At 37.0% G+C, this 17,440-nt stretch overlaps 1 protein-coding gene and 1 pseudogene across 2 annotated transcripts; both read right to left on the bottom strand.

Moving 5' to 3' along the window:
- Positions 1 to 3,703: 3,703 nt before the first annotated feature.
- LOC143875865 (allene oxide synthase 1, chloroplastic-like) lies at positions 3,704 to 5,935 on the bottom strand (annotated as a pseudogene).
- Positions 5,936 to 8,911: 2,976 nt separating this feature from the next.
- On the bottom strand, positions 8,912 to 15,321 carry LOC143875863 (tRNA-processing ribonuclease BN). Of its 2 annotated transcripts, none has more exons than XM_077377452.1 (6): positions 15,113 to 15,321; positions 14,602 to 14,692; positions 14,114 to 14,497; positions 10,530 to 10,870; positions 10,220 to 10,443; positions 8,912 to 9,296 (listed from the first exon to the last, which is right to left on the bottom strand). In XM_077377452.1, exons 1-5 carry the CDS (start codon positions 15,227 to 15,229, stop codon positions 10,225 to 10,227), a joined length of 1,152 nt encoding a protein of 383 aa, XP_077233567.1. In that variant the 5' UTR covers positions 15,230 to 15,321; the 3' UTR covers positions 8,912 to 9,296; positions 10,220 to 10,224. The 2 variants fall into 2 exon arrangements, with proteins under 2 accessions (XP_077233567.1, XP_077233566.1); XM_077377451.1 differs by having other exon boundaries at positions 8,912 to 9,301; positions 15,113 to 15,320.
- Between the last annotated feature and the right edge of the window lie 2,119 nt (positions 15,322 to 17,440).

The raw sequence follows: 17,440 nt of genomic DNA, 5'->3' as shown, positions 1-17,440 counted from the left end.
CCATTAAAATGCGTGCATGAATTGGTCTTTCATATTCGGAGGAGACATGTCCGTACACGGAGTTTTTAGTCGGTGCAAAGCCCCTGTAGTGCAGCATTTTCATAAGATGATCACAACCCTCCAATATAAACTGCGTATTATGGAAACCTCCATAGATCAGAGGGTCAGGATCATCCTATAGAAATGGCATTTAGAGCACAGCCTATTTACACTGTGACCTTTTAGTACTTTTTCAAAAATACTATAAAATCTCGTGATATACTCATGGTTTTAAATTTTGTCCGAAATTTCGGATTTCGGTGGAGACCGACACCGAAACCACCAAAATCCGAACGGTCAATTATTTCGGCCGAAATTTTGGGTTTTCCGAAATTTGGTCCAAAAAATCTGTTTTTTTTTAATTTAATTTAATATTTCAAGCAAATTACCTAAATTTCTGTAATTTCTGCTGAAATTTAATATTGAATAAAATATTAGTTTCGATTTTTGTACCAGATTTCTACTGAAATTTCAAAATTTCAGTGTTACGTATCCATACGTAGTATGAGTCTGTTGTTTTTATTTATGTTTATTGTGTCTGTTGTTGTTAGATATGTCGTAGTTAGGTTATGTGTATTGTTAACAATCATGTGTAGTTAGTGGTGCTCTAACTGTTTTACAGCTTATAGGTAGTGGGGTGATGTGGCAAGGTAGTTACTGTTTGTGATGAGTGGATCTCAGATCTGGGAAAAGTGATGTTTATGTAGTTAGTTTGTACTGGAAAAAGGTAGAGAAATATTTTCCTAAAACAGAACTATTGAGGTTGTTCCCCTGGAAGTGGAACTCTTTTCTCTTCTATTTTGTGTATCTTCTTTTGATTCAGTGCATGATCTTATCATTCAGGGTCCAAAACCATTACTGAAACCGAAATTTTAAACCTCGGATATACTATAGCTAAAATGGTAAAAAGAAAGGGGCTGTTACGCTCCTTCCCAAAACTGTATAGATTGGTGTCCACTTCTGCGTCATGTGATAGGATCCTTCGATCTGATGGGAAACCAAACGTCCGGCCCAAATCCACTACGAAAAAGCTTGATCGAATGCTTCAAGTTGCTTGATTCACTAAGCATCGTTTAAAGGTGTATCAAGAAATGATAAACCGTTGATAATAATATGTAGTACATTATCATTGGCCTAGATTTAAACTAGAATTACCGTTGGGGCCCAGAGATTGCTTAATACAATTGATCCTGAAAGTCGCATTCTGGATAGTACTTCTCGGAATAAAAAATTATGGGGTGTCTTTAAAAAAAAAGAAGTGGGAAAACGTGTTAGTAGGCCCCATCAATTCTCTGATAGAGACCGTTCATCTGCTGGGATTCATTATTCCAATAAGTAAAATTTATGAATGCAACTATTTAGACCTTTGCCATTTTAAACGTGCTTTTGGTTGATTCAGACAGAGCCATTTTAAAGTGAGGAAACTTTAACAATTAACTCGTGAAGAATTCAACCTACCGACAAAACGTGGTAGTGACTGAAGAATGGAAGGGGATGTATCGTGCTACATTTAATAAACGATTTTAACATGGAAGCCCACTCCTTGAGTCCTTTTTGCACAAATTACATGCTCCTCCTCCCTCTTTTGTTAAACCAATTTTATTGATGAGCTCCCTCTTCATCAATATTAATAATTTTTTTGATCTGTAAATTGTTCTTGTACACAACAAAAATTCTCCTCTCTCTACCTATCTTAATCTCAGATTCTCTCAGCATCGCATATCGCCTATTACCTCCAATATCTCCCTCTTTGATCACAACGCTCAACTGTCAAAATTCGCTCTCGTCCTTGATGATTTAGTGGTTATGGTTAAAAAATTTAAACTTTTTTTACGACTTATCAATACCCATTTCTTCGCGACTAATACCAAACTTGAAAGCCTTGATCACTATAAAATCCCCGCTTGAGGAGTCCCGGGCATTTTCAGAGTGAACCACAATCCGCTGGACTTCCCTAGAGTGATCCAGAATCCTACGCGACTAACCCCTCTTTAACGTCCACACTGTTAAGCCTTCTTTATTGAGGTGACAACAACTGCTGAAGTATAAATGATTAACTTCCGTCCAGCAGGTTCAACTTCCGTCCGGTTGAAGTCTAAATGATTAAATAACGCTAACACTAACGGCTTAGGCTTTTGGAGTAATTGGTTGTTTCACATGGTATACGAGCTATTGCCCCACGGCTGGTCCTAAGTTCAGAACCCAACAACATGATATTAAAAATCTACATGTATGGCCAAGCCAAAAGAGGGGCCATATCCGGCATGTTTACGACCAACCCAATAAAGTGGGGGCCACACGTGAGGGGATGTGTTGAAGTATAAATGATTAAATAACACCAACTCTCTAACAGATTAAGCTTCTGGATTATTTGGTTGTTTCACATGGTATCAAAGCTATTGCCTCATGGCAGGTCTTGTGCTCAAACCCAAACAACTTGTTATTAAAAGTCTATGTGTATGGCCTATGACCAACCTAATAATTAATTAAAAGTGGGGCCATGCGTGCGGGAGAGGGTTGAAGTTTAAATTATTAAATAACAACAACTCTAAGAGCTTAAGATTTTGGAGTAATTATGACACTACCGGACCTCCTCCCCAAGCGGCAGTTGTAATTCCTCTCCGGCCAGCCCTGACCATTTCACCAACAATGGGAAGAACACCTTGAGCCCACAATAAGCATTGAAAATCGTCTTGTCTTGAAGAAGGCTACAGTACCCTGATATTAGAATTCGAAACCGTCTTGTATTCGGCCGAGAAATGGGAGGCTGTAGTCATCGGGGATTTCTCGTATGGGAAGTTTTGTTGTGACTTCGTTAGAAGAAGAAGAAGAAGACTATGATGAGGGCATGCATTCTTCTCACTTGTTTTCTCTGTCTCTCTTTTTTTTCAGATGTGCAGGAGTTAGAGAGAAGGTGAAGGTAATTTATAGGCTGAAAAATAGCAGATGGGAGGCCCCACCAACTCCACTCAGTCCGTGCATTGAGTGGGGCCCACCATTTTACCTTTGATGAGTTGAGAGTTGAGACCTACAATCTCCACCCAAGCTATGGGGTGGGGCCACCATTTTACACCACATGTTTTATGCATGGTTTTAAATTTCGACCGAAATCCGAAATACCGGGTTTCGGTGGAGACTGAAAGCGAAATCCCTAATAATGGAAATGTTACTTTATTTCGACAATTTAGTTTCCCCGAAATTCCTGTCTGAAATTTAAGAAATATCACAAAAAATTGGGGATTTTATTCATTATTTAATATTTTCCCGAAATTTCAGCCAAAATTATCGAAACTTTTCGGTAATTTTCGTCGAAATTTTGTACGAGATAAAATATTCCTTTTTTTTTTTTTTTTTGTTGGATTTCGTCCGAAATTTCCGCTGAAAATTCGGTTTGGTGAGGACCTAAACGCATTCCAAAACCGAAATTTGAAACCATGGTTTTATGGGATGAGGCCTGTTATTTTACACCAGGCCAAGAATGCCATTAGATTAGATAAGACAACAGAAACCAAAGGGAAGTGATACATCCGCCCCTTATTTTAGTTGGGCCAGGAACCTCTGATGCATCTGTGACTGCTGAGGGGTTTATTTATTTCACGTGGGAAGGATTCAACGGGCTTGATTGCTCATTTGGCAGTCCCATATTAAAAAAAAGAGCGAATTTATCACTTCCCAAAACCAAAACCCATCATATTGGATTATTAACATGACATTATTTTTTTAAAATGAACTTACCAACATGACATTACACCACCAAAATCACCTCACTTAACTTCCGCACTGTTAGCCTTCTTTACCGAGGTGACAACAACAGCTGACCCCAACGTTCCCTTCTCAACATTGATCTTAAACGTATCGTAATGGAGGAAAATCTCAACAACCAAAAGCCTCGAAACAAGAATCACCAAATCCTTCCCTGCACATTGCTTGTTCTCCTCTGTCGTCTTCTCCACCTCGGTCCGTTCGACCACAGAACATACTTCAACAGCTTCCCTCCCTCCCCAACAAACCTATCTCCCACAAACTCTTCCGCATTATAAAAAATTTTGGGATCTTTGGTTGCAAATGGCTGAAACCCAAAAATCATCTCCCCCTTCTTCACCTCAAATGCTGCATCGTGGCTCTCAATGATTAGATCCTTCTTCGCCTTCCCGTACTGGTACTGTATCGGCGGTTCGATCCTCAATGCCTCGTACACTACGGACTTCACCAGCTTCATCTTCTCAATCGCTGAAAAAGTCACTCCTCCAGCAGAATTAACTTCCGACCTGTTGAAGTATATATGATTAAAAAACACAAACTCTAACTACTTAAGCTTTCGGAGTAATTGGTTGTTTCACATTGTACAAGAGCTTGACGTACGGTGGGTTCAAAACCTAACAACTTGATATTAAAAATCTACGTGTATGGCCAAACCTATAAGAGCTACTGCCTCATGGTATCCTGAGTTCAAAATTTAGCAACTTGATATTAAAATTCCACATGTGTATGGCCAACTTAGAATAGTATATGCGGTACCAAGTGTCATTCAATAAAAAAATGATCAAATTTTTTTAATATCGTGTTTCAAGTATTGGCTTTCGACTAGAAACTGAAGTTCTTGGTAAACTTTGAGTCGACAGGTTCTAATAATTTATGAACGAGATTTATCATATTCCCACGATTCAATTAGATGCAAAATATAGAAATCCCCTCTCATGGTTGTAGAAAAGATTTTTTTTTTTTTTTTCTCTAATCCTTTCATTTCAAGTAATTGGTTGGTGGACTAAATGTGCCACGATGTAGCACCAATCTAATAAAAAGTGGGGGACACAAGTGAGGGGTAGTGTAAGTATAAATAATTAAATGAAAGTAACTCTCGAGGGCTAAAGCTTTTGGAGTAATTGTTTGTTTCACACTACCTGACCTCCTCTGCAAGCTGCCGGTGTAATTCCTCTCCGGCCAACCCTACCCACTTCACCAACAATGGGAAAAACACCTTGAGCTCTCCATAAGCATTAAAAATCATCGCAAAGAGGAAATTGTGACACGTCTCTTCCAATTCCCATCTTCTCCCCTTCATCTAGAACCCAACCCCCATACGTGTAAAAAAACTCATAGAGCTTATTGTAACCTGATTTAACCAGAAAGAAAGGAAGAGGAAAGGTGTGAAGCAAGAGATCTTCTAGAAACTTTGGGAAATCAAAAGACTTAACAGGGCAGACTTCTAAAAAAAGCCATCTAGCCATTAGTTTCGTTGCATCCGAACCCAACTTTGTATCGGCCGGTTTTACACCGAAAAATGATTCAGAAAGAAAATCAAAGGCTGTAACGTCATTGAGAGCAGAAAAATCGGATTTTCCTTTCTGGGTTATTTCAGTTTCGAGGTTTTGGAAGAGGTTTTGGAAGGATTTTTGGAATTGTGGGATGAATTTTTCATGGCGAGTGTGGAGGAGGTGAAAGATTAGGGTTTTGAGCTTGGCGTGTTTGGACTCGGACGGATCGAGATAGGCAAGAACTCGGTGGCCACCGGTGAGAGAGGTGGAGGACATGTAAGCTCCGGTCAGAACATTTCGTTTTTTGACTTTGGAGAGATCGAAGAGAACGGGAAAGCTGAAGCCGTCAAGTAGGACGATGACTCTAGGGTTTGAGGCCATGAGTGGGCCTGGAGGAATGTTGGCTCTGAATACAGTGGATTTGTGTTTGTGCATTCTTGTTTTGAAGAAGGCTTCAGTTCCTTGAGAGTCGAAGAACTCGAGTCGGTTGCGTATTGGGCCGAAAAATGGGAGGCCATAGTAGCCTGGGATTTCTCGTAAGGGGAGTTCTGTTGTAACTTCCGCAGAAGAAGAAGATGAGGAGGATGGCATTCTTCTCAGTTCTCACTTGTTTTCTTTGTTTGTTACTTTTTGGCTTTGGTTTGTTTTTGGAGTGTAGGAGTTGGAGAGAAGCTGAAAGTATTTATACACTAAAATAGTGCAGAGCGGGCAGGTTAAGTACATGTGGGTCTGTAAAAGGTTAAGGTTAAGTACATGTGGGTCTGTAAACTCAACTGAACAAACCAAATGATCATCAATTGAAGAGAAGATGATAAATACTCTCAAATCAGGGATTTAAGTCATTAACTCTTTTTTTTTCCAGCACCCCTCTTTTCTAGCTACCCCTGTTGTCTACTTCTGAACAGGTTCAAGGGCTAGAGACCCATGCCAAGGAGGGTGGCGAGGATTTTGAAATGTCACCTTAGACCTAAGATTTCATTATCCTCTTTCTTTTCTCTTTTCCTCTTCACTCCCACTACAAGGCAAGGCAGCTTACCTCCCTCTCCCTTCTCCGTTACACTCATGGTTTTAAATTTCGACAACCAATTTTGAAATTCGGTGAGGACCTAAACCCAAACGTAAATTTCGTCGAGATTCGTAATAAAATAATATATTTTCATTCCGTTAAAGTATTTCAAACAAAATTACCGAAATCTCATCCAAAAAAACGGCATTTCTATGGAATTTCGCCCCGGATTTTGGCTAAAATTTTGGTTATCCGTAATCGAAATTTTAGCCGAAACCAAAATTTAAAACCATGGTAACGAAGGCACAAATTGGAAATCTAATAAGATAAGCAAAAATTACACTTTAGAAATAAAACAAACCGCAATGGGAAAGGGAAAGATTATTTCTAGGACAGAATAGATGCTTTTTATATTTTAATCATGGGATTTGCTAGAGTCCATCTCATAGCGTCCATTAATCATATATAAATCTTGAACTTATCTTTATAAAACTTGAACTGTAGTGGTTCAAGTTGCCTTTTTCCCAAAAATTTATTCAATCCAACCATAGCCTTGATGCTTATCAAAAAGATTATTCATAAGAAAAACATTTTAAACGGTTTATACAATTTAGAGGGAAATGATAAAATCGGAGGCCCTTCTAATTAAAAATTGACTAGGATTTGTTCGAAAGTTATATTTTTTCCGTGTCTGAAAATAGTATGAAGTTTTAGAAATATTTTTCCTTCCCAAAATTTTCAAGAAAAAACTGGAAAATAAATAGGGCCTAAATGACTCTACAAGAATTGATTGCAAAGCCAATAATTTGAGACAACCGTGAACTGTAATCCGTGCATTCCTACCTGTACCAGCACGATTGGAAATAGAGAGGTTTGAAAATGGGGGACCCACCTTAAACCCCATTAGGATAATGTTGATCCGTAGGGCTTCATGGTGGTCCCAACATTGATAAAACGTGACAAATGGCCATGGGTTGATGGCATGGCATCGGACGTTCATGACAAACATTATAGATAAAAGAAAACAAGAATTACAAGGGATACCAAATCCTTGTAATTCATACCAAAACAAATCCTCATTTCATCTCTTTTCAAAACCAAAGAACACTCACTGTATGCCTGCAACTTGGGTCGGGTCAGGTTGAGCTTTTGCTAAAAAATGAATTGGAATCAGCCCGAACCCGACCCGATTTTACGGTAAAAGTTCAACCCGAGTTGCACCTTAACTCTCTGGCCCTCTCTCCTCAGTGAATAAGAGGGATAATCAATATGATCCATCACTATAGGTAAAAGAAAACAAGAATTACACAGGATACCAAATCCTAGTAATTCATACCAAAAATAAAAATCCTCATTTCATCTCTTTTCACAACCAAAGAACACTCTCTGGCCCTCCTCAGTGATTAAGAGGGATAATCAACACCTTAACAGGGAATTGAGAATTTGAAGCCTTCACTGCCATCTTGTAAATTACACTGAGGAATTTAATCAGTCTAAGAAAATCCATCATTTGTCGTCTAACATTGACCAATGCACCCTATCAAAGTTGGGGATTGCCACTAACATAAACAATGCTACACTGGCAATTAAGCTCTGCCTACAGATCGAATAGTAAGTTTTTCCTCTGCGGATGCACTTTATCTCATATACGATTTCTTGAAATTTTTTGGCAAAAATAAATAATAGGAGAAAGTACGAATAAAACTAAGCAAATACAACACAGAGATATACATAGTTCGACAACGAAGCCTGTATTCACACGACTAGATACGATCTTCCACAGTAGAGAAAAGAGAATCAGAGCTACAAGGTACCCAGAGGATTAATTAAAATGGGCATGAACTTTTGTCCCTATTTTCTTTTTACCTTATTTATAGATTTTCATGCAGGAAAATGAAACATTACGTTTTTTTCATGCATTAATTAATATCGATTTTCCACAAAATTTTATGTTGAAATTCACCATTTCATTTCTCCTATAATCATAGGCGGCAAACCACACAAATTTGTAACCATGGTGAGGAGCTTGATTTCAGATATAGGCTACCTCCAAATCAAGTTAAGAACAGCAAAAAATAAGAAAGGAATTCATAGGCTATCCACAGGTGAATGAAAATTTGTGGGATTTCATGGGCAATAATCTGGTGTCAAACTTCGATAATGAAAAGTCCGTGTGTTTAATATGAATTCACAGAGGATTCATGATTGTGCTGGTTCATGGTAGAGTTTCTCAATGACGGTCAGAAAAGAAAATGGTAAACAGCAATGAGATTTGTATTGATTGGCATTTGGCAGTTCATGAAGAAATAGAGCTGCTACAGTAAAAATGAATCTCCATCTATATGCAGTCACAGTAAAGATGAATTCGCACAATGTAAAATAAGGATATGTTGATTGAAAGGAAGACTTTTCGATAAACAAAAAAAATGTTTTTAGGCAAAGATGAATTCGCACAATGTAAAATAAGGATATGTTGATTGAAAGGAAGACTTTTCGATAAACAAAAAAAATGTTTTTAGGCAAAGATGAATTCGCACAATGTAAAATAAGGATTTGTTGATCGAACGGAAGAACACCGATGAAAATTCTAGGTAAATAATAACAACTGCAGTGATGGATTCAACGAGATTGTTTTTTTTTATTATTATGATTTTATTTTATTTTGCACAAAAAAACACTACCAAACTTCATTTCTGTAAAGAGGATAGTTGTATATACATATGAATATATGATAAGTTTTCTCTACCACTTATCCAAAAGATCAGCACACCGTGAGATATTTCTCTCACATAAGTTTTCTCATGTGAGATATTTCAGGAGAGCAAACCAATGGCAAGTGGTTTGAGAACATGCAGCAACATTATCCAAAAGATCAGCACACCGTTACCGTTGATTTCCCAGAAAATATGCAGTGTGGGCCATTCATCGAGAAAAGATTCCACCAGTCTTCTATCATGTGCTCTGTTTCCTAGTCTTGGTGAGATATCCTCGCTGTCCTGCACTGCATTAGATGAGTTGCTTTTTATCTATTATCACTTGAGAAAAGCCACAAAAGTAGTTGGCGGACAATAACAATACGAGGATTATTTTTTTTAATGATACATGGAGGATTTAAAGCAGAATCAACAGTAACAACATCGTTGAAATGTGAAAAACTCGGTTATAAACTTGATAATAGATTTTGCTGAAAGGATTGGATCCAAAAAATCGAGTGCGCTTTCGAGTTTCAACTGCACAGATGATAAGCTTAAAAATCTACAATAATTAATTTGTGGGATGGTTAAAGCTAGATCTCATGCCGACCTAAAGTCTAAGATTTCATGATTCTGATATTACCATGATGTATTTAGAAAGCCAAAACAAAATCAATATAATATCAAGAGCTAATTAAACAGAATTGTTTGATCCTGAGTCATGTTATTTGTGAATTTCAAGACAGATTTGACATATTAGCTTCATAACAGTGCAGACCAAAATTTGTTTATCAATTAATCATATTGCTTATTGAGGAAAAAAGAAAAGCCCCAAATTATTATTAGAAATAATACACATCAGAGATTGATTCTGTAGACAGTGAATATGCTTTAACACTTATTTTCAATACATTACAGTTATCCAGAATTACATGGATGCATATTCCAAACAACTCTAATTACAACTTTGTTTTTTGAATGGCTACTATATAATTACAACTCTAACAAGGTGTATAGGGTTGGAATGTAAAATACCTAAATGAATAATGATGTGTAGAAATGCCCCCCTGAGATTCTAATTGACTACCCCATTGAGATTCTAATTCTTTCAAAACCTGATATTTATTATAGTGCCTCAGCAATACATAAATCAAGAGAAAAAAGAAAAGTTGTGGCTATAAAGTAGATGCCCAAACGTAGTAATCATCAATATACAGTAGACTTACAAAGATCAGTACTTCTCAGCAACAGGTCTTGAAGGGAAGAGCCTGAGAAGAAAAGTTGTCAAGGACCACAAGCAAATAACACCAAGGACTTGGAAAACCACCAACATCAAAACCAATGCACCACTTGTATCCAACAATTCAGGCGACATGGCTGAACCCTTCATTGACAACATCAACCTCTCTACAAAATTTGCTGCTTTGGTCAATTGATACAATCTATAAACCTGCCAAATTAATTCAAGGAATTAAAAAACAAAAATTGATTTTATATCACAAAAAAAGGTTAGAATATGGAAAATGGGTGATATACCTCGAAAATAATTGGCACTAGTGGCCAACATGATGACCTGCGTCTTTCAAGCTGTGCCTCAAATGCCAATTGAGCACCACATCCAACTAAAAAGGGAGCCACTGCGACTAGGGCTGGTAGGCCAATCACTGGCCAAACTACATATGCAGTTAAAAGAGGAACAAATAACTTGAAACCCATGATGAAGAAGGCAGAAGACAAGTATCCTCTGAGGCCTGTGATGAGGCCCCACCTCTTTGGACTGAACTGGAGATAAGGCCGCTGAACATGATCCGTGACCAGAAGGAATGCAGCTATGCCAATATAAAACAAGGCCTCGGAAGAAAAGGAGATTACCATATCTGAAAAGGTGTGGATGGTCACGAAAAGGAACTCTGAATCAAATTTGAGACTAGGAAGATAACAGTAAAATCATGAAAATAATCACATATTTTGGAAGGAAAAAAATAAAAATAAAATAGAAAAGAAATATGTCGAGTTCCATTGTAGATGCTTACCAAATTATTAATGGTTTAAGCTAACACATGCAAAGGTGCTACTTGATCATGAGTATATACCTAAACTTATAATTGTAGGGAGAAATCCCTGGCACGCATGCTGGATCATGTCTAATGAAAGAGGTAACTAAAATAAGTACACGAAAAATATCTTCCACTCCTGGATGCAATAATAGACTTTAATACATCATGGTTGCATCAAAGATGAAGTGTTACAGCAGGACTTAGTTGCATGTAGCTCATGGCAAAAAAGGAAAAAGTATTAATCCATGACAAGTAACTTGGGTCATTTAAAAGATTAGAAAGCTTGTCACATAAACCATGGATCACAGATTCTTTTTTTTTGTTTTAAAGGTATGGATCACAGATTCTTAGCTAGTGGGCATGGAGCCAAAATCTCAAACAAAATTTTCCACAATGATGCCCTAATTAGTAGCATAAGCATGCATGTTGGTTCTAGAAATGTATACACGACATCTAGAAATGTATACACGACAGTTTTGGAAATCTGACGGGGATACGGACGGCGGATCGGAGGACGATTTCCTCGGATCTTGAAGATACGGCAAAAACTCACACAATTCAAGGAAAAATTGCAAGGATAACAAGAAGAACAATTCAAGAATAGAAACTAACACTAAAATTCAGAGATATTCTTCATTTTCAACAAGGAAACTCATTAGTAAGAGGAAAGATAGAAAAGAACCTTCCAAATCAAGATGTCTTCTCCTTTTCTCCATGAAGAACCACCTCAAGAAATTCAAGTACTTCAACAAGTGGGGTTGGATGTCCACCCAAACTCCTTTAAAAATTCCATCATCAAGCTACCAAGAAATGCCCCTCTACCCCTATTTATAGTGGAAGATTGGGGTCCTTGATGGGCTAAGATGGTGACAAGTGTCCTTGATGGGCTAAGACGTGATGGAAGCTACCATGTTTATTGCTTGTGTCTTATACTTCCAATATTAAGTTTATTATTAATTCCGTCTTCTAAGTCAAATCTAGTTAAGTTCTATGATACAGATGTCTTATGTCTTATCTCCTGGCATGGAATACCTGAAACCATATCCGTGTCTTACGGAGTGGAAGCTAAAAATTAAACAGAATACCTTTACAGTGATTAGAAATTTAATGATAACAAATGTGTAACCAAGGAATAATTGAGGGATACAAAACCTCCAAGGCTTGATGAATACCAGGAATAATTAAGGGCGTACAAAACCTCCAAGGCTTGATGAATATCAAAAATTGTTATTGATGCTGCTATTCTGAAAATGTTATTGGAGAGTTAATATCTAAGAGAAATGCAAAGATAGAGAGCTTGTTATTACCATATCCACGAGATTGTTTAACTATATAGATGATCAGTTCTTAGAAATTGAATTTAGACTCAGCAGTGTCCTCATTTTGATTATCGAGTTACGTCAGTGTTCTTTAGTTAATCTCTGTCCATAAAATTATGTACTATAGAACTGCTCGTGAAGATGAAGCATTGATGTGATTCCGTAAGAAATGATTGTTCCCAGGGGAAGTCAAGCTACTCTTTTTTACTGTTTTTTTAAACCCAGAATTTATCTAGGAACCCAGGGCGGCACCTGAAAATGTAGTAATAAGAAAAACTAGTTACAAATCATTCAAAAAAGAAAAGAAAAAATAGTTACAAGAGGAGGACATAGAACCTTGCCTCTAGCCCACCACAATAGAAGAATAAGATAAATAAAACCCTTTTACCTTTTTATAAAGACACAAAACAACATTATTTAGTGCGAAAATAAGGAATACATAATTGGTCGCATCTAACATCATGCTTGTGACACCACCACTAATGCAGTTTTTTGGGAATGGACCACTCTCAATTTCTTCCTAAGGTCACATAAACTCTTTGCAGTCTTATACATTCTTTCTGCAACTTGGTGTGGTTAAAAAATGTAGTAATTCACCGGGGCTACAGCAACCAATGAAATTAAGAACCACTACCAAAATTATTACTGCATTCCAAACCTGCCAATGCATCTATGAGCAAAGACTTGTAATAATATAAGCAAGTATACTAACTCATGGCTTATTAAGACAGTAATCGATAGAAGAAAGAGACCTTAGGATAAGGAGAGAGAGAGAGAGAGAGAGAGAGAGCTCTAATAATATCTTTGATTTGTGGACACGGACACGAGTGCCGCGTGTCAACACGGACACAAAGTGTCAGGCACGGCAAGCTCTCAAAATTTAGAAAACGGGGACACGGTTAAACGGACATTATATATAATTATGATTTGTGGACAAAGATTTGTGTGTCGAGTTTCAACACAGATACGAGGTGTCTAACATGGCAACCCCAAAAAATCTAGAAATGATAGCACACTCATGCATGTACATACATATAAAATTATTGATTAATATCATAATTTGCAACAATATAAATACATTACTCATTTAACAAACTAATAAATTTTAGGATTAATCAACAATAATCTAAAACAAATATAAGATAATCAAATAACAATGTGTCGACACTTGACATGGTAGAAAAACGTGTCGACACGACCACATTAAGTCTGACACTTCTAGTAGTACAATTAAAAGTGTCGAAAAGCGTGTCGACATGTGCAGACACGGGTGTCGTGTTGGACATGGCACGACACGCTTGTCAGCAATAAATTCAAATTGTCGGCCAAATCATAGAATAATATTGATAACCTAACTTTACATGAAAAAAAACTTGCCACAGAGACATGAATCAAGCTCTAAAAAACAGAAGGTAGCAACTACACACAACAAGTACCACTGAAAACTATAAAGTACGATCCAACTCACACAAAAAATGGTGACCCTGTAAACATTCTAGTCCCAACTGATTTTATCAGGCATAATTGTAGTAATTTAATAGACAAAGTATAACTTGCACAATAAAATACAGAGCAACAGCCAAACAAGTGAATGGAAGCAGAGACAGAATAATACCTGCAAGGATCTCATCCTTTATAATTGTATAAATAGCATTGTAGTAATTTAATAGACAAAGTATAACTTGCACAATAAAATACAGAGCAACAGCCAAACAAGTGAATGGAAGCAGAGACAGAATAATACCTGCAAGGATCTCATCCTTTATAATTGTATAAATAGCATTGCCGAGGAAAAACTGCGGAAGCAACAAGGATGATATCAACGCAACAGGAGCCAAAACCCAAATGAACGAACCGGTACCTTCCTTGAAAGGTGATGACTCCAATTTCCCTTCTTCAACTACCTGGTGAGTCAAACCGCAAAAGGAAACAGAACCCGATTTACCACGAAAGGGTTCCCTGAGATTGAAAACCCCTTTATCAGCAGTCACACTAGTATTAGTCTTTTCGGGAGGTTTCAATATTGCATCTTGATCAGACCCTGAAGAGCTAGCAGTACTTCCTACATCTGAATGGGGCAAATAAAAGGTTTCATTTCTTCTCTTCGGCGAATCATTAAACGTATACCCTGAGAAAAGTTATAATTAGCAATCACTAAAACATGGGCAATCCATATACACTTTCTAAAGAATGAAATAAGTAAAGTTTGGTATCATACAAAGCAGTTCATACATTTTAAGGACTGCCCCAATTGAGTTCTCTGATTTCTCAATCCAGTATAGCTTCCAGATATCTTGTACCGAGAGAAACAAGTAGCTGAAACCTAGATATCCAAAACAAACATGTAACTACAATTACTTTCAACAATAACCCTAATTTCTCTTTTACTTGTATTGCTGATTCTGATTATAAACTAGTCTTTAAATTTAAATAACCCTAATTCTGTATTCTCGATTCTGATTATAACCCTAGTTTCCCGACTTGTATTGCTGATTCTGATTATTAACAGTGTTTTTATTCCTATGTAATGCAAAAAAGATAGCCATTAGGGGTTTTTTTTCTTCATTTGCTGAGGTGGGTTTCGATTTGTACTTTGATTTGAATAACTTAAAGAGTTGAGGAAAATGTGGAACTAATGGTATCTACAATCAGTAGTGATTAGAACACAACTGGTATTAATAGCAGTTGCCTGTTTTAGTTAGTGTTTGAGATACGTGTTTGAGAATGTGAGAGAATAACTTACTTTTGGGGAAGAAAATTGAGGATTGAGGGCTCTACTCTTGCTTATTTTCTTCAGATACGATGAGCGTAAAGAGAGATTGGGAAGGAGATGCGAACAGCAAAGGGCCTGCAACTCCATTTTCTTTTCCGTGGCGTAAATGAGCCTCCTCTCTCTTCCCAACCGTTTAAACCCTAAACCCCTCTCTTTCTAAAAAGAAGGGTTTTGCAAAAGAAGTCATCTCCTTTGTTTTATTTGCAAAAAGAGTCTTCCAGTTTAAGAATTTGCAAATGGAGTCATGCAATCGTGTTGTGACCAAAATGCCATGATAGATTTTTTTTACTAGTAAAGGACCAAAATGTCCTTATCAATGAAGAGATGAAAATTACCCTATAAAAAGACTGAAATACCCATGAAACTCGGTGATATGTTTTGATAGTGTTGGTTCCACTAACTCAATTCAAACCCATGCATCGGGTGGGGCCCACCATTTTGCCTCATGCTTTGATGGGTTAGGTCCCATGGTCTCCACCCATGTGTATGGTGGTGCCCACAATTTTACAAGTCATGTTCTGTTTTGAGTGGGTAGATCCATTTTTTTTATTTGGGAAATGATAAATGCGCCCCTTTTCATCACATGGACACCCAACTGTAGTGTACCTTGTAATCAAATTCATTGAATCCTTTTGAGGAGAAGTACATCAGCCCCTCTGTAGTCATTGATACACTATTGCTGGGTGTCCCGGGTGTTCCAAGTGATGAAAATGGGCGCATTTATCATTTCCCTTATTCTTTTACAACCATGCATAAAAAATGCTAGAATATATAGAAATGGTCCCACGAATCAGAACTTATCTATGACTTGGGCAGATTTATCGTAAAATCATCTCGTACATTATTGACCAATTTTGTTAGCATGCTTGGATTCATGTTGAATACTCGGGGCAGACCGGAATCAGAAAACCCTAGAACTTAGTAGGGTTTCTGATGTTTGGTCACTAGAACAACCTAAGAAACGAATATAAAATAGGAAATTCATATTAAATTGGGGGGGTGTTCTCTATGTTTTGGAATCTACATCTTAAAGGCTTGATGAAACATCAAATGATAGAAATTCAAAATAAATTGACCAAATATCACCATATAAGATGTAATCCTATCATATATGCAGAGGATCTAAGCTAGAAATTAATAAGTTTTCCAAGCTAATCTAAGCTACACTAATGAAAATTATAAAAATGATTGGAAATTAAAAGAAAATTACCTCAAGGAGAAGGTCGAAGGTGGATACTGTTGTAATAGTGAATTAGTGATCCTCACCCTCTCTTCAAATTAAGAAGCCATGAAAGAATGGTTAGTCATAGAGTTTAAATTCGAAATCCCACTTTTAAGGTTTATTCTTAGAAACATCACTCCAAGAAATTGAAGAATACTATTGCTCTTCATAGCTTTGAATTCACCCCTTTATATAGGGCGATCCAAATAGTTTTTGGTTGATGTGGGACTAAAATCTTAGGTAGAAATCAGTAAAAATAAGTTCACTTCAGGTAAGATTCAAATTCAATTTGAAAATTCACAAGAACACACGTAGGCCGTACATTTTCAAAATGGATGGCTCGGGTTCAAGAATACTTGTACAGTCTAAACTTGAATCAAACCTTTGACAGTTTTATATAGTGTTTTTGAAGGAGTTTGGTCGAACTAATTTTTAAAATTGCTTTTGACTATGAGACATGCTATGCAATTACGCGGAAAGCCATTTCACGGCTGACTTTTGCATGAAAGAACAACCACCTCAAATGAATACGACAAAATCTGCTAAAAAGTGAGCATGTGTGGCTTTTCTCTACTGCAAAAGTTAGCCGAGAAATGGCTTTCCATGAAATTGACTAGCAAATCCCTTGAAATGTATTTGAAGTGTTAATTTTTACATGCCGTTGCATTTCCAAGATGCTCAACTCAACATAGGAGGAAGTGGTTGATCAAGTGTGAAGTGCCAATACGAAAACAAGGGAGTGCAGATATCATTTATGTTTATCTAAGCATTCATCTGAATCTAGTTTGCTAACTTAAGTTACACATTTTACATACAAAATTATTTATTAATGCCAGTGCATATCACCGGTAGATATGAATAGAAAGTTAGGGGAAAGGAACATTAAGATATTAAAAGGTATCGCATGCTCAGAGGATTCAACTTTAGATTATTGTGGGGACGTTGGAATATTTTGTTTAAGAGGAATTATGTACTGCTACATTTATTTTTCTTAAGAAAATACTCCTAGCAAAATTGTTAGGGTCAACCGCTTTGATGATCATTTCCACAAGTATGACTTTTTTAATGCTTCACGC

The sequence above is a fragment of the Tasmannia lanceolata genome, unplaced genomic scaffold (genome assembly GCF_043159265.1).
Source record: "Tasmannia lanceolata isolate RefF3 unplaced genomic scaffold, GAP_Taslan_0.1 ptg000004l, whole genome shotgun sequence".
In the NCBI taxonomy this organism is placed as follows: domain Eukaryota; kingdom Viridiplantae; phylum Streptophyta; class Magnoliopsida; order Canellales; family Winteraceae; genus Tasmannia; species Tasmannia lanceolata.
Note: the sequence above shows the minus strand (reverse complement) of the source record. Positions and strands in the feature narration are given on the sequence as shown.